General features: G+C 40.3%; 1 protein-coding gene across 2 annotated transcripts in view; it reads left to right on the top strand.

Moving 5' to 3' along the window:
- Positions 1 to 27,285, top strand: part of ASAP1 (ArfGAP with SH3 domain, ankyrin repeat and PH domain 1) — a 310,217-nt gene that overhangs the window by 216,132 nt on the left and 66,800 nt on the right. For both annotated transcript variants that reach the window (XM_049765558.1, XM_049765559.1), the window contains 6 exons: positions 2,630 to 2,759; positions 4,158 to 4,243; positions 9,778 to 9,853; positions 14,004 to 14,090; positions 18,212 to 18,312; positions 23,003 to 23,072. In XM_049765558.1, the coding sequence (XP_049621515.1) occupies positions 2,630 to 2,759; positions 4,158 to 4,243; positions 9,778 to 9,853; positions 14,004 to 14,090; positions 18,212 to 18,312; positions 23,003 to 23,072 (550 nt within the window). The remainder of the gene's footprint in view (positions 1 to 2,629; positions 2,760 to 4,157; positions 4,244 to 9,777; positions 9,854 to 14,003; positions 14,091 to 18,211; positions 18,313 to 23,002; positions 23,073 to 27,285) is intronic.

The following is a 27,285-nucleotide window of genomic DNA, read 5'->3' as shown; positions in this document are numbered from 1 at the left end:
GGGACCTCTCCCATTTCTTGTTTTCAGCAATCTAGTTCTTGCTTGGTGACTAAATAATTAAAATGTTATTGGGCTGGGGCTGGAGAGATAGCACGGAAATAGAGCGTTTGCCTTGCATGCAGAAGGACAGTGGTTCGAATCCGGGCATCCCATATGGTCCCCCCCCCCCCAAGCCTGCCAGGAGCAATTTCTGAGTGTAGAGCCAGGAGTAGCCCCTGAGTGCTGCTGGATGTGACCCAAAAACAAAAACAAAAACAAAAAGTTATTGGCCTGTGGAATCAGCCCAAGCTTATGAAATTATTTTTATGTTAAACTTCAAAACTCTATTGGTAATCAGTATGTATCTCAGGTCTCCAAATTTGTGATGTTTATACCTCAAAAAGTGATATATTGATACCAGGGATAAGGTTACATACAACTTGATCCTGGGCATTACATATGTTTCCCCAAACACTGCCACTAAGCACACTTGTGTATTGTCTCCCCTCTCCCTAATAAAGGAAGCCTAAATCTATGTGTGTATCTATTCTATTAATGTAAGAGTACCTGCCTTAAGCGAGAGAGTTGAGAACAGGCCTAACATGTATGAGTGTGATGCCCAAGTGTGATTTCTAGCATTACTAAACACTGCCAGGTGTAGTAGCTCTGGTGGCCCTGGGGACCCCAGCTTGCAAAAAAAACTCAACTTTTTCAATTCTATAACTTAAAAAAAAATGGAGCTCCTGCCTCAACTTTATTTTTCTTTATTATATATAATTTTTATTTTGACCGTATTGGCTTACATATATTTCACAGTAGTATTTTAGGTACATATTAACATTGAATCAGAGGAGTTCCCATCACCAAATTTATCTTTCCTTCACCCCCGTTCCCATCCTGCATCCCATATTCCCCACCCTCACCCCCCCGACTGCTAGAGTAAGTGGTCCCCTCTGTGTCTAGCTTACTACATGGTGATCATATATCTGTTTGGTCCTGGTACCCTCCCTTATTTCCCCCTCTATTTGAGAGGCAGAACTAGATAGTTCGAGTTATGTGGTTTTGTTTGAAGAAGAGAAAAGCAATAAAGTCGGGTAAAAATAAATTAAGCCGGGCCCGGAGAGATAGCACAGCGGCGTTTGCCTTGCAAGCAGCCGATCCAGGACCAAAGGTGGTTGGTTCGAATCCCGGTGTCCCATATGGTCCCCCGTGCCTGCCAGGAGCTATTTCTGAGCAGACAGCCAGGAGTAACCCCTGAGCACCGCCAGGTGTGGCCCAAAAACCAAAATAAAATAAAATTAAATTAAATTTAAAAAAAATAAATTAAGCCAAAAATGGGTATAGTCCAGGGGTCTCAAACTCAATTTACCTTCGGGCCACAGGAGGCAAAGTCGGGGTGATCCTTGAGTGCAAAGTCAGCAGTAAGCCTTGAACATTGGGGGGGTGTGACCCAAACAACTAAAACAAAACAAAAAAGATTCCTCTAGGGCAGGGCCACAAAATGTTGTAAGGAGGGCCGTTTGCAGCCTGAGGGCCGCGAGTTTGAGACCCCTGGTAGTCCTTCTAGAGGCTCTCAACCTCAGTTTTAGAGAGGACAGGAAAAAAGGAATTGAAATACCACAACAATACAAGAAATATCAACTTTATTTATTAAGAAATAATCAAATGCCAGAGGGAGAGAGAGAAAGAGAGAGACACAGAATAGTTTCACTCATCTATGAGTTTTTAGAAAAATAAAAGTCATTTTTGCAACAATCCTCAGAGACAATGAGAGGAGGGCTGGAACTTCCAGCTCACTTCATGAAGCTCACCACAAAGAGTGGTGAGTGCAGCTATAGAAATAACTACACAGAGAACTACCATAATCATGTGAATGAATGAGGGAACTGGAAAGCCTGTCTAGAGTACAGGTGGGGGTGGGGTGGGATGGAGGGAGATTTGGGACATTGGTGGCGGGAATGTTGCACTGGTGAAGGGGGGTGTTCTTTACATGACTGAAACCTAATCACGATCATTTATGTAATCAAGATGTTTAAATAAAGAAAAAAAATAGAAAAAAATTACAAAAAAAAAAAGATTGTACTTAGGTAACAAGATCTAAAAATTTTCTTATAATTAAAGAATCTTTTGGATCGAAAAAAAAAAAAGAAATAATCATATGGGGGCCAAAGCTGTGGTGCTAGAGGTAAGGCATCTACCTTGCAAGTGCTAGCCTAGGACAGACCGTGGTTTGATTTCCCCATCGTCCCATATGGTTCCCCAAGCCAGGAGTGATTTCTGAGCACATAGCCAGGAGCGTCAAACGGGTGTGCCCTCCCCCCCCCCCAAAATAATGATCAAATGACTCTCATTCAAGGAAAAACATGAGGTCATATATGATAACTCAGGGCTGGAATCTATTCTTTGCATATAGAAACATCCAGCTCAATCCTAGGCATCATGTGGTCCTTTGCCAGCTATGGCCCAAGACAAAAAGATATGAGTATGCCTACATTTCCTTTTTGTTTCATGATGGCATATTCTTTGTTTACAGTACAAAAATTGAAAAGGAAAAGAGAAAGCATGCAAAACAGCAAGACAAAAAGACAAAAAGATATGAGTATGCCTATATTTCCTTTTCTTTTCATGATGGCATATTCTTTGTTTACAGTACAAAAATTGAAAAGGAAAAGAGAGAGCATGCAAAACAGCATGGAATGATCCGTACTGAGATAACTGGAGCCGAGATTGCTGAAGAAATGGAGAAAGAAAGGCGACTCTTTCAGCTCCAAATGTGTGAAGTAAGAACAAACTTTCTGTTTGCCTATAATTTCGTTAGCTTTATAGATCTTTCCTGTTGGCAGCGTAAATGAAGGCTGTGATTAATTAGCAGCGGGGACCATTTCTTAAGGATTCTAATCTCCCCTTTCTCTCCAAGCCCTTTGGGATCCACCATGGCACTGTTGTCTCATATTTTGAATCATTTGGGGCTCTTTAAGCCAAAGCAGGATTCTTTGGTGAGAACTTTATGTTGCTTGTAAGTGTGGGGAGAATAAATTGGTGAGGGGTAACACTGATAAATATTACATGATGCCAGTACAAGTTCAGAGCATGTTTGTGTTGTTTTTTAATAACCATGTGTCCAGTTTGAATGAACGCATAAATGAAGTAGTCATTAAGAAATGAGTTCCTTAGAAATAATGCAGTGAAAAGCATGCTGCCTTAACCTTAAGAGCAGTGGTTCTCAAACTGTGTTTCTGTCCAGCACTGGCACTCCTCCCTAGAGACCAGACTGTTCTGATGCTGATACATGGGATTTTCTCTGTTGTTTTAAATAAGTATTTACAGAAAACTTTTCTCATTTACAAATACCTTTCTTAAATTTTCTTTGGTTTTTCACCACTCATAACCCTTTGGCTCACTTTTAAACTTGACTGCTCATAAATACTTCCACACCATAAAACAAGTGTGAACAGAAGTAACCTATCTTAAACAGTTGTGAAAATCAGAGCCAGAAGGGACCAGAGAGATCGCACGGAGGTAAGGCATTTGCCTTTCATGCAGAAGGTCATTGGTTCGAATCCCGGCATCCCATATGGTCCCCCAAGCCTGCCAGGAGCGATTTCTGAGCATAGAGCCAGGAGTAACCCCTGAGCACTGCCGGGTGTGATCCCCCCCCCCCAAAAAAAAAAATCAGAGCCAGAAATGAACAGTTAAACACATAAGTTAATAAAGCATTCTTCTTTTAATTTGTAGCAAAATTTATTTCTGATTAACACCTTGGTCTTAAATTTTCAATATATGATGGTTTATTCCTTTTGAAAAGGATGTTAATTTGTCTTCTAGTTTTCTAAAGAAAAAAAGCAATGGACTCTGATAACATGAACTATAAGTTTTGAGACCCACTGTATGGGGTGGAGGTGGTGGGATAATGAATGATTCCAGAATGTTTTGCTGTGTTTGATTTCTGCCTGCCTTGTAAACTAATCCTAAGTCTTTATAAGATGCTAACACTCTAATCAATCTTGTCCACTGTGACTAAGCCAAATCAATATTCCTTAAATTAAGCTCACACTGTCTAGAGACAGCCTCGGCACAGAAACTTGGGCAGACCCATGATTGGTATTCGGCCAATGAAGCCCATGGCTAGAAAATCCTATCTGTGATACTCAACGTAAAATTTCATCTTATTTCCACAGTATCTCATTAAAGTCAATGAAATCAAGACCAAAAAGGGCGTGGATCTCCTGCAGAACCTTATCAAGTATTATCATACACAGTGCAAGTAAGTGGAATATCGCAAACATCAGAAGGACTCTCTCACTTCTTTGCCATTTTCATTTTCTTTCATTCTTTCCGCTTTTCATTTGGTCACCGACAGCCAAATAAGAAGAAATAGTATTGTCTTTCAGTGCCTGTATTTTCTGTAAATAATTAACTCAAATCATTTTGTGACTATTTGACTACTTTCTGCTATCTTAGAAATCTCCACACTGGCCTTCACAGCCTGTGCAGCTCCAGTTACAGGCACACCCATTCCTTTGACTCCTGAGGTTCTTCCAGTGACCACCTTTCCGACCTTTCCTTCTTTTCCTAAAAAAAAAAAAAAAAAAAAAAAAAAATAGGATTTTATTTTTAAAAAATGATCATCTAAGTTAGTTGACATTAAATACTTTGGACATTCAGAAAACAGCATCACTGCTCATTTTCTTACTATTTACCGGTATATTTTCAGAAATATGTTGTTTTACACTGGCAACATTTTTGTATCTAGCAGAACTATGTTTTTATAAGATGTCTGGGATTCTATGGCACTTTGTTTGCTTATTTACTTCTTGTTTACGTGCCGGCTTAGCTTCAATAGGTTTTCCAGGTTTGTGTAACAATATCACCACTATTATTAAAGTTCGTTGACTCATTGAACCACGTTCATCCAAGTTAAAGCACATTTCTTTTTTTTTTTTAATTTTTATTGTGGCCAAAATGAATTACAAATCTTACACAGTGATATTTAAGGTACACAGTGACAATAAATGAGGGCCTTTCCACCACCAGTCTTGTCCTCCCTTCATCCCTGTTCCCAAGCATATATCTCTTATCTCCCTCCTTTATCCTCCAAATGCAAGTATAACTAAAAGCATATATGTTAACACTAATGTAAACCTTTTTTTTTTTTTTTTTGCAGTTCCAGATATTTTCACTAGTGGTTTCTTAAAGGTTTAGAGTCAAAGGAGCACTGTAAAAACAGTGTTAGAGTGACAATTATCGTTTGCATGGGCCCACCAAAACATGGGGGACACATCCATGGAGTTCTTATGGATGAGATGAAACCAGATAGTAGAAAACTGTAAATGACATTGGGACTAAAATAAAGCATTTGCTCTTCCAAAGTTAAAATTTGTGATTTTCTTTGATTATCTCTCATTTCTTGTCATGTCATAGATTTTAATTCTTTGTATTTAATTGAAACATCTAAGGACATCAACATTAATATGAATAGGCGTATGTTGAGCCATATAGATGAATTCAAGTTCTAGTCATGCCACTGCAGGCACCTATATGATCTTTAAAAGATTATTCTCTAAACCTTTATATTCTCCTCTGTGATAGGAAATAAAGGTTCCCTGAGATATCCCACTTCTTGGATTTTTTTTTGGAAGACTAAGAAATACATAAAATAATATAATCTCAATTGCCTGGTCCAGTGATTGCTACATTTTATATGCTGGTACTAGGTTTTGGGGTTTTGTTTGTTTTTTGGGCCACACCCAGCAGCACTCAGTTACTCTTGGCTCTGCACTCAAATTGCTTCTGGCAAACCATATGGGATGTCAGGGATTGAACCCAGGTTTGTCCCAGTTTGAACACCTGCAAAGCAAATGCCCTACCACTGTGCTATTGCTCCAGCCCCAGGTAGTAGATCATTTTAAATGCATTAAAAGTCTTGTATTCATTTATATATTTTAATTATATGTCAAATATATGAATGAATGACAACAAGGAACTGTTTCTTCAGAAAAATCTTTACACTAATCAAATTGGTTTTTTGTTTGGTTTTATTTGGTTTGTATGCACACCCAGCAATGTTCAGGATTTACTCCTGTCTCATATCTAAATATGTTGCAGTTACCAAAGTATATATTTGAGGAATATATTAAAATAAGTTCACATGAGGCCGGAGAGGTACCATGAAGGTAAGGCATTTGCCTTTCATGCAGAAGGACGGTGGTTTGAATCCCAGCATCCCATATGGTCCCCTGTGTGTGCCAGGGGCGATTTCTGGGCATGGAGTCAGGGGTAACCCATGAGCGCTGCTGGGTGTGACCCCAAAAAAAAAACAAAAAAATAAATAAAAATAAAATAAAATAGGTTCACATTTTAAAGTTTCACAGAGCAGTTATGGTGAGCTGTTGTTATAAGTCATTGTAAAGGTCAAGGTTCAGTCCTTGAGTTAACACCTTACATTGTTTTTTTTTGTACCCTGTGTCATTAATGTCTGGTCACATTTATTTCAAACTCCTAACCCTAAAAGCAAAACTAGGGGCTGGAGAGATAGCAGAGGAGCAGATTAGAGCACTTAATTTGCATGTGGCTGTCCCAGGTTTATTAATCACCTGCACTCTGTATGGGACAAAGGGCCTCCCCTCACCCAGAGTTATCACTGAGTGCAGAACCAGGAGTAAGCCCTTAGCATCACCAGGTGTGGACCCCCCAAAAGAAGTTAAAGGAAAAACTAGAGGTTAGAGACATAGTTCAACAGGTTAGGATGCTTACCTAAACATGGTTGACTAAGGTTCAGCCTGTACCCCATAAGGTCCCAAGCCCCACCAGCAGTGATCCCAAGTGCAGAGCCAGGCAGTAGTGAAGCAATTTTTCCTTGCCTGTAACATCATATATCAACTTGCTATTCTGTGACCAGAATTTTAAGAATATTACTGTAGTGACCACAAGAAATCTCTAAGCTATCTGTGATTATATCCTTTTCCTATATAAAAATTCTGGGGCACAAGTGATCCAGAGTTGATGCTGTTACCAAGTAACATGATTTGGACCAGACTGGCCTAACATGTAACCTCTTATCTGCAGAGATAAGAAAACATATCAAACAGCTCTCTGCTACTTAATGACTTAATGAATTATTCCAATTAAGCCATTTGACTTCTCTGGGCCTCAGTTTCTTTATCTGTCTTGAAGATTAATAATAATAACTCCCTATTATGTTAACTGAAGTGAAACTTATAAAAGGTAGCATTTTGGGCTGGAGGGATAATGCATAGCCAAGAGTAAGCCCTGAGCATCACTGGGTATGGCCCAAAAAACAAAAAAGTGGCATTTTGCCAATTGCACATCATAGTGATTTGCAGAGATAACATCTGCCATTATCATTCTAATTACCATTCATCTTCATCTCTTTTCCAAATCTTATTATATTTCAGTAATTCACAGAGAAAGGAGGTGCTAAGAGACAATGAACGAGATATTGCCAAGGCAGTTTTCCATTCTGTTTAGAAGGCTTGTCTGTTCAAGTTCAGTGATAAGTAATCAGAATTGACATTGGTGCCTTACTCGCCCATTAGCAGAACACTGTTGTCTGGAGTAGCTTATCTGATGCTCTGTGAAGCTAGCAAAGGTACACATTTGGAGATGACTACACTTGTGTTCAGACCTGCCTAAGGTTACACATCTGGTAAGGTTTGGAGCTAAAATAAGATGCCCTTTAAACTCCAAAATCGATGCATTTCACTGAGCCCAGGCCCGCTAACATCAGGGCATAGAAAGAGACACTGCAGCCTACTACCCACAGTCAGGCATTATGGCAGATGGTGGCCATGGCTCTGAGTCCCATCCAAGTAACCCTTCCAAGATGGAGGAGCAAATAGGAGAAGCAACAGTGCAATAACAGCAAGTTGGCCTTTGCTCTCGGTGGTATTACCACTGGTTGCCAGGCCTATTACTTTCTCCCTGCAAGTTGTCTTCCCTCCTGCTCCTGTTTCTTACCATCAACTAGAAGTTGACCCTAAAATACCTTTTTAATGAAGTTAGCTCTGCCCTTCCAAGCTAAATGTTGACTTTTTTTTTATTATTATTATTTTCTTGGCCTTTATAATGTGTTGTCTTTTCTGGAAAAGAAGCCCAAAAATGAGGACTGGAATTATAACATAGGGAACTATAATCCTTATTGCACAGCAGGTAGGGCGTTTTTGTCTTGCACTTGACCAACTCCAATTCAATCCGTGCCAGGAGTGATTTCTGAGTGCAGGGCAGACCCGTTTGTACGTCTTTATTTTTGTATTAAGATACCATGACTTACAAAGTTAATCATAATTGAGTTTTAGGCATACTGTGTTCTAGTTTTAGGTATATCAGTCTCATGTCATTGTCATCTTCCTTCTACCATTGTCCCTACATTCCCTCCAGTGCACCCACATGGTAGGCATACTTTAAAGTTTGGTTGTTGTGGGCTGAGTGGATAGAGTACTTGCCTTGCATTTGACCAACCCGGGGTCAATTCCTTTTATTCCATATGTTCCCCTGATCCTGCCAGGAGTGATTCCTGAGCAGAGTCAATGATTCCTAAGCCCTGAGCATCATGGGCATGGCCCCAATAAATAAATAAAGTTTGGCTGTTATGATTTGTATCTCTGTTTCCAATGTATTTAGACATATAGCTATAACACTGTACACTAGCAATGAGCCCAAGGCCTTTGACTCCTTTTTCCAGTTACTTTGTTTTTTGTTTGCTTGTTTGTTTGTTTTGTTTTTTGGGCCACACCCGGCGGTGCTCAGGGGTTACTCCTGGCTGTCTGCTCAGAAATAGCTCCTGGCAGGCACGGGGGACCATATGGGACACCGGGATTCGAACCAACCACGTTAGGTCCTGGATTGGCTGCTTGCAAGGCAAACACCGCTGTGCTATCTCTCCGGGCCCTTCCAGTTACTTTCTGCCTCTTACTATGCCTCCTCTCGATTTCTTTTGTTTTTCTCAATCTTTATCCTTCCTATTTTTTGGTTTCAGGGGTGATCTAGGCACATGCACACACACACGTGTGCACCACATTACTAAATTGCATTTTCTCATCTGGTTACTCCAGATGCCACAGATAAATGAGGTTATCCTGTTTATTCTCCTGGTTTTATTCACGTGTCTTGATATGTTCCCGTTCCATCCAGGTTGTAGAAAATTATGTAATTTCATTGTATCTTGTATCTAGCATACTTACTTCAGCTTAGCTTAATATTGGTTAGACTGTATGCTGGAGTGATAGAATAATGGATATAGTGTTCTCCTTGATATATAACCTTATTAAAATAAAATTAAATAGTGAGGCTGGACAGGCTAAGTTTTGCATGCAGGAGACCCAGGTTCTATGCCCAGAACTGCAGTTCCCATTCATCATCAGGTATAATCTTGGAACCCCATCCCAAATCTGCCTTGTGTGACTGGTGGCATCCAGACACCTTTGGAGTAACCTAGAAATTCCAGCATCACAGAACCTGAGCATCCCATGCAATTCATGGTTATTGTGTGTGATCATTTCTAGTGGTTATTGTCTGTTTCTTGAAATCAGATAGGAACAGTTTCAAGCTTATAGGTCTTTATGATGAATCACTGCTCTGATAGCTACTACAATTTGTACTCTTAATATGTACTAGCACATGTTGATTGGTGCTCATAATTGGTTGGCCTATATTATAAAGTTCTGAAATTAGTTTTAAAAGTGATTTGTATAGATATTTTCTGGTTTTGAAAGTAATTATGGTCTGTGTTACTGCTTTTACATATGTCTGTAGTTATAAAGCTCTTGTGTTCTATGGCAGTTTCTTTCAAGATGGTTTGAAGACAGCTGACAAATTGAAACAATACATTGAAAAATTGGCTGCCGACCTGTATAATGTAAGTTCTTTAAAAGATATGTACATTTTAACTTGCTTATGGTAAATATTAATGAATTTGAAATATACTTTAAAGGTTTATTTGAAAGATAAAAATGACAATCAAGTGTCAATATAAATATGGGGCAAACAAATCTTCAAGTTCATAAAATCAATGGTGGTCTAGAGTATGTTTTGGGGACCAAGTAGGAACAAGGAAGACAGTGAATAAACCATTGATTCTGGATAGTTTCCATTCAGGTTTCAGCAAATTGCCTTCTATCAGCATTACAGAAGTAATGTTTAATCCTGAGAAAATAAAAATTTCTTAAGTAGGTTAATGAGACTTTAATTGTTGTTCTTTGCTTGTTTTCCCATTACTTGCTTTTTTTTTTAATCCTTAATAACTTGCTTTTTTCAACTTGGCTATGAAGAATATTAAAATTCTGTGGACTTTTGTTCTTGTTTTTTGCATTGCCAAGGAGAAAATATGGCACCTCACACATACAAGACGGGTGTTCTACTACTGAGCCACACTTCCAACCTACAGCATAGCATATTGGAGGTTTTTGGTTGTTGTTTCTACTCCCAGCTTTGTGCTCAGAGAGACCATGTCGTACGGGGAATTGAACCAGGAATGGCAAACACCTGTACTGTCTCTGCCATCTCTATGTTTGGTTTAGAAGTGTTATTTAAAGTGTTACTTTAAAGCCAGATATAATTATGTAATCTTACTGTTTAAAATAGTTTTAGAAATGAATGAATAGTTTTTGAGTCATTGAAATATGTTCAAATAATATTTTGTAGTTACCAGTCATGTCTGTTTTTTTCTTTTATAAAATCTTTATTTAAGCACCATAATTACAAGCATGATTGTAGTTGGGTTTCAGTCCTAAATAGGAATTTAAAATTTATCATCTTAAATTATTTGCATGTGACTACGGAACACTTTGTATTAGAAGACAAAGACTACAGCATTCCATTTTCGGTTCTTTTTTATATTTGGCCCATTGGGTGGGAAGGTTGTATTTTGGAGCTTTTTTGGTTTTTTAGAGGGTTCTATTTGGGGACCTCATCCAGTGATGCTCAGGGCTTACTCTTGGCTCTGTGCTCAGGAATCACTTTGCATAAGTTTAGAGGGCCACATGGGTATCTGGTCAAACCCAGGTTGGCCATGTGCAAGGCAAACATCCCACTTGCTGTATTATCACTCAGACCCATTTGAACATTTTTATTTTTGTATTAAGACACCATGACGGGGCCGAAGAGATAGCACAGTGGTAAGGCATTTGCCTTGCATGCAGAAGGACAGTGGTTCGAATCCCGGCATCCCATATGGTCCTTCGAGCCTGCCGGGGGCGATTTCTGAGCATAGAGCCAGGAGTAGTAGTCCCTGAGTGCTGCTGGGTGTGATCCAAAAAAAAACACCAGGACTTACAAAGTTAATCATAATTGAGTTTTAGGTCTTAATATATTTTTTTATATAATACATGATGGAGGAGTCGGAGAAAGAGCTCAAGAGGTAGAGCATATGCCTAGTACAGGTGAGACCTTGAATTGAATTTCAATACTGCGCAAAAAAAAGTTAATGCCCATATCACAATTGGCCCTGCCATCACTCCATCACTACCCCACCTCTGCTCCATCAGCACCACTCTGACTCTATTAAAAGTAATAGTACACAACTAGGATATTTTTTTCATATTTTCTTTAATATATAACATGGCTCATGTTGGAGTCAAGTTCCCAGTGATTGAAACAAAAGCAGCATCAATCACTTATAGTACTTGACTGATTTTTCCACATACATTAGCCCATTAGATTCTGGGTGGTCAAGGTTCATCTTCTGCGTAGTGCTTAGGGCTCATTCCTGATTCTACACTGAGGAAGATCACTAGGCGCAGGAGAATTACTCCTGGCAGTGCTTGCAGTCCATATGGGATGCTGAGATTGAACCCAGGTCTGCCGTATACAAAGTAAGTGCCCTACCTGCTGTACTATCTCTCCAGCCTTAAGTCTTCTGTCCGTTTAATCACATCATACCACCCTTTGAAAACCCGAAGGAAGTAACAGACTGTTACTTATTTATTTTTGGTTTGGGGGCCACACCCTGTGATTCCTGGCTATGCGCTCAGAAATCGCTCCTGGCTCAGGGGACCAAATGGGACACCAGGGGATCGATCCGAAGTCCGTCCTAGATTAGCGCATGCAAGGCAGATGCCCTATGACTTGCACCACTGCTCCAGCCCCTGGACTGTTATTTATTAACTTGATTTAAAAGACTACTTTAGCCTTAATTGTTTAGCCTATATGTATTATTTAATAAGAAACATGTTAATTATCTACTAATTCAGAAACCACTGTACTCATGAGTAAAAGATACGTCTCATATTAAAAATGAGACTTGAAAGAACTTTTTTGTGCATGTATGCCCTTGGCCTGCAGCCTTCCTCCAGATCCTATTATTCCAGAGAGGTGATAATAGGAGTTTTCATTCCATGTTTTGAGAGTTTATCCTTTTTTATACTATTTGTACTACTGAGTTATGAGAAATCACTATAAAAAAAACTACACATGACTTCATAGAAAACACAGAAGAAGCATTGAAATTTCAAAATGTTGAATAAGGAAGGTGTGATATATATATATATATATATATAAATATATATATACATAATGGAATATGATGCTGTTCTAAGAGAAAATGAGGGTATCATGTTAAGTGAAATAAGTTAGATGGAGAAGGACAGATACTAGATGATCTCTCTTATCAACATTATGGTGCAAGAGGTCATTACTGCTCAGAAAATGCTTTCACAGGCAGGATAACTGCAAAAGGAATCCCCAGCCTTTGCATATTACACACATTTTCCTTTGACAAAATCATATAGACTATATTCTAATAAATAGGCCTTTGGTGGGACTGACTCTGTTGCTAGCTCTATTTTCTTGGCCACAGACAGAGTTTGTGGCATGAACCTTAATTTTGGTGGGTGAGGGAGTAATTTTCTCTGACCATAAGCTAAAGCTACAGTTATGATGTTTTACCACTTAGATATGGACCAACACAAGTAGAGTAAAGTTAACACACAGTTCTAATCAAGAGAGAGAGATGCTGAAGAGATAGTACAAAGAGAAAAGCTTTAGCCTTGCACCTGGGTTCAATCCCCAGCATCCCATATGGACTCCTGAGCACAAAAAGGAATGAATTCTGAATGAAGAGCCAGGGATAAACTTTGAGAATTGCCAGATATGCTCTCCAATAAAAAAGAGAGGGGAGGGGGGAGAAAAAGAAAGAGGAGAGACTCTTAGATCAGAGATAGAAGGCATTAAAGCACAGGACATGAATTTGAGTTACTAGATATCTCCTTTAGCCAGAACTCTATTTGAACATCCAATAATTTTTAGCTAATAAGTTTATTTTTAGTTTTAAGTAGTTTGACTGAGTACTTTTTTAAAATAATCTTTATTATTTTATGAGCAGTAGCACTGTGATAGGCATTTGCCTTGCACATGGTCAACACCTGACTGACTCCAGTTCAATTCCCGGCATCCCATATGGTCCCTCAAACCTGCCAGGAGCAACTTCTGAGCACAGAGCCAGGAATAACCCCTGAGCACCACTGGGTGTGACCCAAAAATAATATATATATCTTCATTAGGCACCATGCATACAAACATGTTTGTAGTTGGGTTTTAGTCATAAAAAATACACCCCCCTTCACCAGTACAACATTCCTACCATCAATACCCCCTCTCCCCTCCTCCCACACCCCTTTCAAGACAGGCATTCTACTTTGCTCACTCATCACCATTGTCATGATAGTTGTTAGTGTAGTTATTTCACTAACTCTTTGTGGTAAGCTTCATATTGTGGGCTGGACCTTCTATTGTCTCTGGGTATTATTACAGTAATGCCTTTTATTTTTCTTAAATCTCATAGATAAGTGAGACTGTTCTGTGTGTGTCTCTCTCTCCCTCTGACTTATTTCTCTTAGCATAATAGTTTCCATGTCCATCCATATATACGAAAATGTCTTGACTCCTTTAAAATAACTTTAATAAGAGAATCAGCTCTAAAACTGATTTGTTTGACCAGCAGTAAATGTGGATGAATTAAACTTTGCTCATAAATATATAGGAGAAAAATAATACAAGTTTTTCTCTCGTAGATAAAACAGACCCAGGATGAAGAAAAGAAACAGCTCACGGCACTTCGAGACTTAATAAAATCCTCCCTTCAGCTTGATCAGAAAGAAGTAGGTGATCTCAATGTCTGCATATGGGCTTATGATATAAATAAGGCTGTTGGTGTTTCCAGAGGTTCTAAAACAGGAATTTTGACAAATGAGAATTTTGAAGACAAATGAGATATAAGATGTGTGCTTAACTACCACATTGCCTAGCATAAAAAGTTTGTTCCTTTTCTTCCTGATAAAATTGATGTTGCGTATCTTGATTTAAAATCCATGATTGTAGACTTGCCAACCTGGTTTTGAAGAGACAGACATTGGTAGTTTTATCTTCAGACTGAATGACTTGAACTCCATGCTCCCCATCCCCAAATAAATGAGTCTTAATTAGATTAAAGCCATGCCCCAATTATTTGAGTGGTAAAATTGGTTCTTTTTTAATTAGTGTTGGGGGAGCTCTGCTATTCTCAGCTCTGTGCTCAGCATATATTCTTGTATCAAGGGATCAAAGCAGGATTGGCCACATGTAAGGCAAGCTTTTGCCCTTTGTCTCGCCATTCCAAGTAAAAATCTTTCACAGTATGCCTATCCCATTCTCTGCTGTTTATTATTTTTCACTGCAAATCTTGTATAGAAGGTAATGCTTTTTAATGACTTTTCACCAAAGTGCTGCTATTTGAAAAAAAGTATACTCTGAAAAAATGACCTAAGAAAATAAAAAATAAAGGCACCCAAAAATATTTAACTTCTTGTCCCAATGTGGTTCCAACTTGATGCCATTAACAAACATTTGTCAGTAGGATCCTTGAATATTTTTAAATATGTATTTTGTGGTTGTTACTGGTATGGTAATGGGTTTGGGGCCACTCTTGTCAGTACTTAGGAGCAACTACTCTGAACGACTCCTCAAGTATTGCTCCCAGGGGTATCAGGGAACCTTGGGTTGCTTGGAATTGGACCCAAGCCTCTAACATGGAAAGCATGAGCTCAGCATATTGAGCTATTCCATCAGCTATATTTTATAATTTTTAAATAATATTTTAATTGACTTTTAGAAGGTAATCTTTGATATTGTCATACACTTTTATAATGTTTTGATAAACCAAAAGAATATGCCAGTGTTGAATATTTTATTTTTGTTTATTAAAAATAACTTCACTGAGAGAAGATACTAATTCTAAAGAGATTATGAGATTCTCCAAAGAGCTTCTAAGGTAAAGGAAGAGAAATAATGGCTTTCTAGAATAAAGTACATTATAAATATTTTACATATTTAGTTTGTTTTGTTGTTCTTTTAGTTTCTGGGTCACACTCAATGGTGTTCAGGGGTTATTCCCAACTTTATGTTTATGGTTAATCCCCACTGCTGTGGGACCATATAAGTCAAGGGTCTCAAACTCGCAGCCCGTGGGCCATTTACGGCCCTCCATACAACATTTTGTAGCCCTAGATTCCTAGAGGAATCTTTTTTTGTTTTGTTTTGTTTTAGTTGTTTGGGTCATACCCCCCAATGTTCAAGGCTTACTACTGACTTTGCACTCAAGGATCACCCCGACTTTGCCTCCTGCGGCCCCCTGGTGAATTGAGTTTGAGACCCCTGACCTAAGTTGTTAAATATAACAAACATTATAATTTTATTGTATTTAAAAAACACAAAGGTGATTTACAAAGTTATTGATAGTTTAGTTTTAGACATCCAGTGGTCTAGCCCCAATCCCTCCACCAGTATTCCTAGGTTCCCTCCCACCCCTACCCACCCCAAGTGACAGGCACATTTTAAAGTTTGGTGGTTGTAGTTTGGATCTCATGTTTTTAATGTTGTTGTTGATTTGGATATAGTTGTACTACTCCCCCACATTACTGTTCTACCTGTTGTCCCTGACCCCTGCTTCCCAATTATATCCCTTCCTCAGCTTCTTACTTCTTCCCTTAACACCTTTTTTTGCTCTATTCTTCTATCTATAGAATTCTTATTTTTGTTTGTTTGGTTGGTTGGTTTGGGGCCATACCCAATGATGCTCAGGGGTTACTCCCGGCTCTGCCCTCAGATATCACTCCTGGCTCAGGGGACCATATCGGATGCCAGGGATCCAACCGAGATCCATCTTGGATCAGATGCGTGCAAGACAAACACCCTACCACTGTGCTATCGCCCCGGCTCCATCAACCTATAGAATTCTTGAAGAGATGACTAGTCTGTATTTTCCCCACTTAATCAGATTTCTTCAATTAGTACTTTAGACTAGAAAGGAATCTGCCTATCTAAGACAAATTATCAAGATTAAAAAAAATACCCAGGATTGGTAACCTCATAATATGAGTTAAATTAATCACTGAAATATGATATCAGGTCCAACTTACCTAGCAGAAAGCTGTACCTAGTGGCCAGCACTTAAACAATCTCTGAAAGGCAGGTCCCATTCTGTATCAATACTGGTTTCACCATCCCTCACCTAACTTTAGGTAGTTTGCAGAACATACCTTTGAATTTACCACATAAAGAATAGCTTATAAAAGTAAGTGTCCTAGAGTTTCCCTTCAGCGATTGCTAACATTAATTTACCTTCACTTAGAACATAATACTTACCCCACTAAAAAAATAAATAAAACATCGTGAAAGCCAGAAAGAGACCACAACTGTCATTAAATAACCAATAGCTTCTTACTTTTTCAACAGCGTCTTTATTTTGCTTATGAAGTGGATATTTTTATAAAATTCTCTCTACATGGGTAGGGTGCAGGGACAGAATTCTCCTACAATTTATGTCTCTTTTTTTAGCTTTTCTAAGTAAGAGATCAGAAAGACAGTACAGGGGGCCGGAGAAATGGCATGGAGTTAGGGTGTTTCCCTTGAAAGCAGAAGGACGGTGGTTTGAATCCTGGCATCCCATGTAGTCCCCCAAGCCAGCCAGGAGGGATTTCTGAGCATGGAGCAGCCAGGAGTAGTCCTTGAGCGCTGCCAGGTGTGACCCAAAAACAAAACAAAACAAAAAAGACAGAGCCAAGAATAGCCACTGAGAACCAGCCAGTGTGACCCCCCCAAAAAAAAACCTTTAAATTTAAAGAAAGAAATAAAAGGTTTTTCTGTCATTCTCTTTGGATTTCACCTTTACTTTGAGTCCCTGTTTACCCACTTTGAGTTACCTCAAGCATTTTATCTTAGGAGATGTCTACCTGATGTTCCTCAGTTTTTCTCGGTTATCACCTATATGACCTAAAATAAAATGTGTTCAGGATGAAGATATTCTATTGTCTTGATACTCAAGTTTATCATGATTTAGGGGCTGGGAGATATGCAAGAGAAAGAGGTCTGGAATATAAGAGAGAAAAAGAAATCTTACAGTGATTTTCAGTGTTATAAAAATTGTTACTGATAAAACAATCCATGAAATTAACCCTATTTTCAAATGTTCTGCCTTTTCCTCTGTTGCTTTTGCCCTTCCTGATTGAAGTCTAGGAGAGTAAGTCAATACCTTTTATTAGAATGTTTTGTCCACGTCTGCATCTGTAAGCACCCACATTCTCATTCTTCAGGTTAACATTGTCCATTTCCTTTGGCTGTGTTTCATGACTCCATCTTTAGATGCAGGGTTGGTTTTAAACCAGGCTCTTACATAGCTAGCCCTGTTCCCTTCTTACCACCTCCTAGGCATTTACTGCCATAGAATTATCTTCTTAGACTAAAAACCTGTTATGAATTATATTTGATAGAGCACTAGTTACAATACAAGAACTGTAAGATTTTTCAATACCTCACTGAGGAAGTACTCTCTCTGTGGGTAATTTAAGAGAATATGAGGGGGGAGAAACTGTCAGATTGCATGGACTTTGTGTCCCATCTTGGGGTTCTCAGCTCTTCCTGTGCTTGCCAGTGGGCCACTGTCAGCTGGTTTGAGTCCTCAAGTATTCTCCCAGTTTACCTGTGCTGTGTGTGTTTGCTTGAATAGACCCAGGGTTTCAACTAAGAAAGGTGCCCAAGGTCCCACCTTTTGCTCAGGTTTCCTTGTGACACTGGAAAATATTTTCCTGCCCAATTTCCTTTTATGATATAAAGGTGAGCCCCTGACAGCTTTTTAAAATTCCCTTATTCTCAGCCCCAGACCAGTGGGTATAGCCTCAGTGACAATAGAGCCAAGGACTGAGAATTGCCTCCCATGTTACTACAATGTGTGGCTTCTCTTTTCTAGGATTCCCAGAGCCGGCAAGGAGGATACAGCATGCATCAGCTCCAAGGCAATAAGGAATACGGCAGTGAAAAGAAGGGGTACCTGCTGAAGAAAAGCGATGGGTATGTTGAAGGCAACCAAATATCTTTATATGTGCTTAGGTACTTAGGAAAACATACCTAAAAGGTTGTTGTCATTGTTTTTAAGAAGAAATAAGAAAAAGAAAGAAAAAGAGAAAAGGGAGTGGCTGATGTGGCAAGGTTTTGTTTTTTCGGTTTTGTTTGTTTTTTTGTTTTTGTTTTTTTGCATAGATGTAGTAAGTATTGGGGAAATTAGAAAGCAAATTCCCAGGGCCAGAGCGATGGCGCTAGAGGTAAGGTGTCTGCCTTGCAAGCACTAGCCTAGGATGGACTGCGGTTGGATCCCTTGACATCCCAAATGGTCCCCCAAACCAGGAGCGATTTCTGAGCACAGCCAGGAGCAACCCCTGAGCGTCAATGGGTGTGGCCCAAAAATAAAACAACAAAAAAAGGAAAGCAAATTCCCTTGGCCCTTATAAGAGATACAGGGTGTCTCCACCCTTAAAACATACTGTTATGAGACCAACTACCGGCTCTGGACATTTTTTTAGGGACTAATGAGAGATAGTACAGGAACTAACATGCATGCTTTGCCACAACCAACCCCAGTTCAATTCCTGACACCTCATAGTTCCCCTAAATAGGGCTGGGGAGGTAGCTCAACAAGAAAGCAGTTGCCTGGCATGTGTGAAATTCTAGCTTCCATCCCTGGCACTGGAGAATACAAAGAGAATTTTCTAGTGCAATTACTTCAAACTCAGCTTTTGGTTTTTGGGCCACACCAGTACCGCTCAGGGGTTACTCCTGGCTATGCGCTCAGAAGTCGCTCCTGGCTTGGGGGACCATATGGGACACCGGGGGATCGAACCTCGGTCCGTCCAAGGCTAGCACAGGCAAGGCAAGCACCTTACCTCTAGCGCCACCGCCCGGCCCCCCGAGCTTTCTTAAGGTACGTCTGAGATGTCACATACTCTCTTTAGAAGAGAGAGTGATTGGTCTGTGGCCCCTGGGTAGCACCTGTGACTCCTCCCATGCACCGTAGGCAGGTGGACACTGACTGGAATTCAGCAAGCAAATGACTTCCTGATTTCATCCTCTCCATTTGCTTTGGCCACAGTAGTTTTTTTCTGCTTCAAATGCCCTCCTGGCCACTCAAACCCAACCAGGAGTGTTAGCCCTTTGAATTCTGTCTTTTCTCAGATACACAGCATGTTCATCTGTAAAAAAAAATAAATGCTTGCCATCTTTGCTGTACTCAATTTTAGGATAAGTTATCATCCTCTCTCCTTATTTGTTTATAGACTTTTTAGCAAGTCTTTCTGTCACTCAGCCTTTTCTTCTTCAGTCCATCTCTGGACATTGCTCAGAAAGCCTTTTAAGGGGCCGGAGAGATAGCATGGAGGTTTGCCTTTTATGCAGAAGGTTGGAGGTTCGATTCCCATCATCCCATATGGTCCCCTGAGCCTGCCAGGAGCGATTTCTGAGCATAGAGCCAGGAATAACCCCTGAACGCTGCTGGGTGTGACCCAAAAAACAAACAAAAAGAATTATGAATTATGGGGGCCGGAGAGATAGCATGGAGGTAAGGCATTTGCCTTTCATGCAGAAGGTCAGTGGTTCGAATCCCGGCATCCCATATGGTCCCCTGTGCCTGCTTGGGGCAATTTCTGAGTGTAGAGCCAGGAGTAACCCCTGAGCGCTGCCAGGTGTGACCCAAAATCCAAAAACAAAAGAAAGAAAACCTTTTAAAAATCCTGATGTCAAAAAAAATAATAATAATAATTCTGATGTCAGTCTGTGCCCATGATTAAAGTGCTCTGTGACTTCATGTAGGAATTTGCGTGTAGGATGTAGGATCTCACCTATACACTCTCTTTCACTTCATTTTGTGCCATTTCTGCCCTGGTCCTGCCACACTTGAATAAAGGATTCCTCTTTTAAGGGGTGGAGGGGTGTTCTTTTTATGGCTGAAACCCAACTACAATCATGTTGGTAATCACAGTGTTTAAATAAAGATATTATTTAAAAATAAATAAAATAGAAAAATGTAGGGGAAAATGATTTCTCTTTTCAATAAGTGCATGAGTAAACTCTTGAATGATCGCTTTATTAATTGCCATTCTTTCCCCCCATACGTCAAAAGGAAGTTGCATGTCTTCTGACTGCTTGTGAATATGGTATCATATAAAACACATACACTTGTTGTTTTTCTGTTTACATTTTAGATAATTTTATAAATTTCTGGCATCTTTTTAATCGCTCTTATGCATTCAGCATATATTTTTGAAGAAAGCCAGTATAATTCATGTGCCATTACTTTCTAAGTAAGTAAGGGAAGGCAAATTATAAAGTAACATGATGATTACTGGTAACATGTGCTGCTGTGCAGAAAGACAAATCAGACATGGGATAAAGGGTATGTAGTGACTTTTGAACAAAGATCTCTGGTAATGGAAGGACAGCTATGTCCAGGGTCTTGAGAGATGAATGCATGGCCAAAAACACACTTGCCGTTGCAATCACAGAAAGGTGTTGGGCTAGCCAGAGTGGAGACGAAGAAAGTTTTACAGGCAAGGAAACCGAATAAGGGTCAGAGAGATGACTCAAAGGTAGAACACACATGAGGAGGGGACAGTCCACCAAACCCTGGAAGCTGCGAATGCGCTGAGTGAGAGGGAGTCATGGGAGAGTTTTAGGTGGAGAAATACTGTGTTCTGATGTGTTGTTAAAGGCCCTTCTGGGGGTGAGACCAACTTCCCACCCTTGACCTTGGAAAGATGGGTGCAGTGTTAGTGCTAGTTCAAGGAGTTTCTCGCTTAATAAAACTCTATTGCACCATGAGCAATCTAACAGTTTGAGTAGAGTATTCTCTTATTTACTTTTGTGATTGGGACAAATTCTTTACTTTGCTTTGTGGAGAACATGCTTAACATGCGATGCTCCTATTAATTACATAAGAAGGCAGACTCTGTGTTGATGGTTGTTTTTAGATTCATGTTGTGGCATATTTCCTAAGTGCCTAACAGGACTAACTTAAAACAAAACACAGGATAAGTCTTTAGGAAAACTACAGTGGCCTCCTTCAATGTTTTTTTTCATCGCAACTGAGAGCCACCACCAGCTTCTCTAGCCCAGACAATGACTGGCCCCTGCACATTACTATTATCTAGATAGAAGTGTCCTAAACTAGTACATGTATGTCTGCCTGCACATGAGATATCAGCCATGTCTGCCCATGTGGCAGAAATCTCACCCATACCTGGAGCTTCACCAAACAAAACAAAACAAAAATCCAGGTTAAATGTAGCTCTATTTGTTTTTTTTCCATCCATCAGTATCATCAAATCAACATTCATATTCAAGTATATATTTCACTCATAGTTCCCTTTGATTTGTTCTTCGGGTTTGTTTGTGTTTCTTTTTTTTTTCCAGGTAAATCACAAATACTAAATTTATTTACAGGAAGACTGAAGTATGATTTTTGACTCTGAAAATTCCCTGCCTACAAGACAAGTTAGCAAAAAGGATCACACTAATATCACTGAGGTCTGGGGTACTGAACTGCCTTTTCTGAGCAGCCCCACCCCAAGCTCTGCCCTACATGGTACAGAGCTGGAATGCCTTTTTTTGTTTTTTTAGTCTAATTTTAATTTTAGAAGCAATATCATATTACAACTATGTAATGAGTCCTCAGATGTGGAACCAGAGAAATTGTACGTGGTTGTTAAGATAGTTGCCTTTCACTTGGTCCACCACAATATGATTTCTATTATTATTTATGGAACCCACAGGTACTTCCAAGAGTGATCCCTAAGTATAGAACCAGGAGTAAGTCCTGAGCAGCACAGATGCCGTCGTCCATCCCCCAAAAATAGAAAAAAATCACAAGTGTGAAAAATTTCTTTGCACTACTCCTAATTCAGTCTAGTTCTGCTTCCAGAGAGTTTTTTTGTTTGTAGGATATACCTCTTCCAAAATATTTTCCTCTGTGCATCTACCTACAGAAAGTTCAGCATTCTATTTTACATATCTGGGTCTAGGGAGGAAATGTCTTTACTTCCGATGGACATATACAGGGGAAGACACTACTTTCAGCAGCACTCAGATTGCAGTATGGAACCAGACTCACAAACATAGGCCTCACGCATGCAAGGCATGTGCGCATTTCGGACCCCGAAATGTTTTTGTGGGAGTGGGACCCACACCCAGCTGTGCTCAACCTTACTCTTTGCTCTGTGCTCAGGCAACCATATGTGGGTATTGGGAATTGAACCCAGACTGGACATATACATATACATATACAAGTCCTTTCCCGGGTGTACTTGTTTCCCATCCTGAAAAATGTTTTACTGTTAACTAGGTTGCTTCAAAGTTATCTTCAGACTGGTTGCTTTCTATTCCATAAATAATCTGGTTTATACACCTTATAATCTGTATGTATATTCTTTTCAACATCTACATAATATTCAGTATATTAATGCAGTAAAAATTGATTTGGTATCCTACTACTATGGTTTTCATGTGCATATTTCACTACCCATCAATACTGTACATGGCCTGAGTTCCCCTCTACCTGAGATAGTAAAAGGCAAGTGAGTTTTCTGTTTTGTGTGAGGTCGGTGTCTGTTTAGGCTTGAGGTTTTGTTTTTCCTAATTGTTACTGCTATAAAATTGTATGATTTGCATGAGAAGTAGAGACTATATCAAATTGTTTTTGGCTCCCTTTTTTTAGGCTCCGGAAAGTGTGGCAGAGAAGAAAGTGTGCAGTAAAGAATGGGATTCTGACCATTTCACATGCCACGGTAAGTGTCTAGTTTATATGCTGGCCACTTAGATTAGACGGGGCCACAGAGATGCAGTGTTTGCCTTGCATGCAGAAGGTCAGTGGTTTGAATCCCGGCATTCTATATGGTCTCCCGAGTCTGCCAGGAGCGATTTCTGAGCGTGGAGCCAGGAGTAATCTCTGAGCGCTGCCAGGTGTGACCCAAAAACAAAACAAAACAAAAAAAAAAGAAAGAGAGAGAGAGAGAGAGAGAAGAAAGAAAAGGGAGGGAGGGAGTTGGAGGGAGGGAAGGGGGGAGGGGAGGGAGGGAGGGAGGGAAGGAGGGAGGGAGGGAGGGAGGAAGGAAGGAAGGAAGGAAGGAAGGAAGGAAGGAAGGAAGGAAGAAGGAAGGAAGGAAGGAAGGAAGGAAGGAAGGAAGGAAGGAAGGAAGGGAGGGAGGGAGGGAGGGAGGGAGGGAGGAAGGGAGAGAGGAAGGAGAAAAGAAAAAAGAAAAGAAAATTTATCATGTAACCAGTGATTAGAGTTAAATTGGGACATTTTTTCCAAAAAAGAAATTGGTTATATTTTGTCTACTGGTAAAGTATGTTGTTAATGTTAATGTTGGTCCACCAAAACTTTTAATAATTTTGTCTTTTAAACCCATTTAGACATTCTTTTATGTCTTTTGAGAAATATTATTAGAAATACTTTTTTAATGAATTTTTTGAGTTGTGAAGAAGAAAAGGAGGTTGTTCTTTGCATGAAAAGACATCACGGTAAGGGTAGAGCAATAGTACAGCATTTGCCTTGCACATTGCCAACCCAGGCTAGGTCCCCAACATCCCATATGGTATCCTAAACACAGCCAGGAATGATTCCAAAATGTAGAGCCAGGAATAACTCTTGAGTACCACTGGGAGTAGCCCAAAAAATAAGGCAGTGTAGGAGCCAGAACATTAGTATAGCCCGCAAGACACTTCCTTGTACTCGGCCAATACAGGTTTGATCCTCAACACCCTGTATGATCTTCCAGACCTGTCAGGAGTGATCCCTGAGTTCCACCCGGTATGGCCCAAAAACAAAACAAGAGACAATATAGGAAATACAACAATAGCTATAACAATGTTTAAGCCTTGGAGATAGTAAAAAATGTTAAAACTAAAAGGAATAATTAGGGTTTTGCTCTTTCGAAACTGAGGCACTTGACCTTGTATACAGCCATCAACCACCATCCTGGTTTGAGTTTCCAGCATCTGGAGGTCACTCCTGAGTACAGAGCCTGGAATTGCCTGGGTGGGTGTACCATCCCCAAATTGGGTATCAAAATGGGAATAAAAAGGGAAAGTACACCAAATTTTTTTATATTACTCCTTATACTCCCGGCTTGGGGAAAAGGCTTATGATTAAATTTTAGTTTCCTTTACCTGGAGCCAATAGCACAGCAAGTAGGGCATTTGCTTTCCATGCAGCTGGCATCCCCTGAGCCTGCCAGCAGTATTCTGAGCATAAAGCCAGGAGTAGCGCTTAAGAGTCACCGAGGGTGATCTAAAAGCAAAAACGAAAACAAAAACGACTAATTTCAGTATCCTGTATCAAGAGCAGTTCTAAGTGATGATTAGCAATTAGTATAATAGTGAAATGCCTGGTGGCTCTTTAAATTGCCTTTTATTTTTTATTTTATTTTATGAAGGCAAAGATGCAAAGAAAGAGGACAAGGTGAAGTTACAGTGGGAAGACGATCACCTATAAACAGAATTCTCAGAAGAAATCCCCTTGCTGACACCTTAATTTTGAACTTACAGCAAAAAAAAAAAAAAAAAAAAATTAAGAAAAATGAAACAGGGGCCGGGCGGTGGCGCTGGAGGTAAGGTGCCTGCCTTACCTGCGCTAGCCTAGGAGACGGACCGCGGTTCGATCCCCCGGCGTCCCATATGGTCCCCCAAGCCAGGAGCGACTTCTGAGCGCATAGCCAGGAGTAACCCCTGAGCGTTACCGGGTGTGGCCCAAAAACCAAAAAAAAAAAAAAAAAAAAAAAGAAAAATGAAACAAAACACATACACAATTACTTTGTCCCTCAAGTCCCCAGATTGTAGTACATTATAACATTTCTTAACAGTACACAAAGCAATCTAAGGCCACAAAATTTATGTAACTCCTTTAACATTGAATGCATAGAATTTTTTTCACAGTTCCATGCACATGCATATTAATTTCAGTTAACCTCAAAATTTTTAAGTGATAGACCTTGAGACTTCCTGATCTGAAGTTTAATACTATTATATTAGTCTGCTTTTAATTTATTTAAAGAAAGTATATCACATAGTTGACACAATTGATCATAATACATTTGTTTCAGGAAGAGCAAAGGATAAGAGTCGAAGAGTCGAAGGAGCACAGCAAAAGCAGTGTTAGAGTGGTAATTGTTGTTTGCATAAGCCCAGCGAAATATGGGGGCATGGAAAGGAAAGCCTTGGCCTAAATACAAGGAGACCTTACCCCTAAAGTTTTCTGGCATAAGATCAACTCTAGGCTCCAGGCATACGAGGTTGTCCAACACAAGTCATTATAGTACCAATACACTTTTATTTTTCATACAGTCGTTGTTGGTATCAGGTTTCTGTAGTTAAGGATCCTGGAATCTGTGCATATCCTACATTGAAGTCAGGATGATATGGAGCATCCTCTAGTTTCACCTCACAATTGGAAGGCAATGCAGAGAGCCCTGTCCTGAAAGCAGATCGTTGTTGTTAAGTCTTCTAGGTCTAAAGGGAAGTCTCTTTTGAGTAGGTTGATGCCAGAGCAGTGGTAGGGTCTTCCCTAGTAGAGGATTGCTTCCAGGTGGTGTTATAGAAAACTGTGATTGTTTCATAGATGGGATCCCTGGTTCAGGGGTGAATGGAGGATGCCCATTCTTCTGAGGCCTGAGCCAGGTCATTATGACCATGTTCAGGGTGTAAGGTCCATTGCATTACAAGATTTGTGTGTTCCTATCTCTGTTAGATAAGAACTTGTTTGTATGTATAGTATTTTCCCATTTTAATGTGCCTATGCAAAAGAGGAACAATGCCACATGGCATTATTGGTGCATATGGGGGCCGCTAGAACATTCAACAATCCCCATGACTTGGTTCTAACATAAACTTTAAACTGAGGAACTCAGAATTCCCTGTTGAACGGATCACAAAGAGAAGAACAGACAAAACAGTGGGGAAAATTGTCACTGTATAAGAGAATATTTAGTAAGAGTTATAGCTGTTAAGGAAACACATATAAGATATTCAAGGTAAAAAGGGTAGATGTGGGGTAATGTTGGTTGGGAGTGAGGGAGTGAAGGACTAGAAATGAGCTTGTCGGGAGATGGGCAAGGGCAGAATACAAGATGGAATTCTGCATATGCAAAGCAAACATTAATCATAGGGAGTACTATTAATATATACTGTACGTGCAGGGGTGATAGCCCCCTCGTGGTTTTGAAAATGAAGACCAGTGAGGAAAAAAAATCGCCAGTAACTGCCCCAGCACAACCAAGCATCTCCCAGCACCACCCAAGCTAGGGAGAAGGCCTTCAGCCTGGGGTCTCCCCTAACCCCATGCCGGCAAGAGATAGACTCCAGAACAAAAAAGGGTTTGGTATAGGACTGGAAGTCAGGGGGCCAGAGAGATGGAATGGAGGTAAGGCGTTTGCCTTGCATACAGAAGGACGGTGGTTCGAATCCCAGTATACCATTTGGTCCCCCGAGCCTGCCAGGAGCGATTTCTGAGCATAGAGACAGGAGTAACCCCTGAGCACTGCCAGGTGTGACCGACACACACACACACACACACACACACACACACACACACACACACACACACAAAACCGGAAATCAGACATCTGCCCTCCCTCCTCCCGTGCCCCTCCCCTTTAGAGCAGGGTGAGGGGCAGGGATGCCTTGGGACCCCTTTAAAGTCCTCCCAGCACCCACCTTTCTGGCCACCTGGGCCGGCACCCAGGGAAGGCCTGGAGACCAGGGGAAAGAGATGGACAGCTGGGGGCCTGCCAAGCCTCCCAGCAACCCCCAAGCTAGGGAGAAGGCCTTCGGTCTGGGGTATCCTCAAACCCTGGGCCGGCAATAGCTAGCCTTCCAAACAGAAAAGGATTCGGAACCAGAAGCCAGACATCTGCCCGCCCACCTCCCCATGCCCCTCCCCTCTACAGCAGGATGAGGGGCAGGGAAAGTCTGGGACCCCTTTAGAGTCCTTCAGGCACCCAC

Source organism: Suncus etruscus, chromosome 19, assembly GCF_024139225.1.
Source record: "Suncus etruscus isolate mSunEtr1 chromosome 19, mSunEtr1.pri.cur, whole genome shotgun sequence".
Lineage (NCBI taxonomy): Eukaryota > Metazoa > Chordata > Mammalia > Eulipotyphla > Soricidae > Suncus > Suncus etruscus.
Note: the sequence above shows the minus strand (reverse complement) of the source record. Positions and strands in the feature narration are given on the sequence as shown.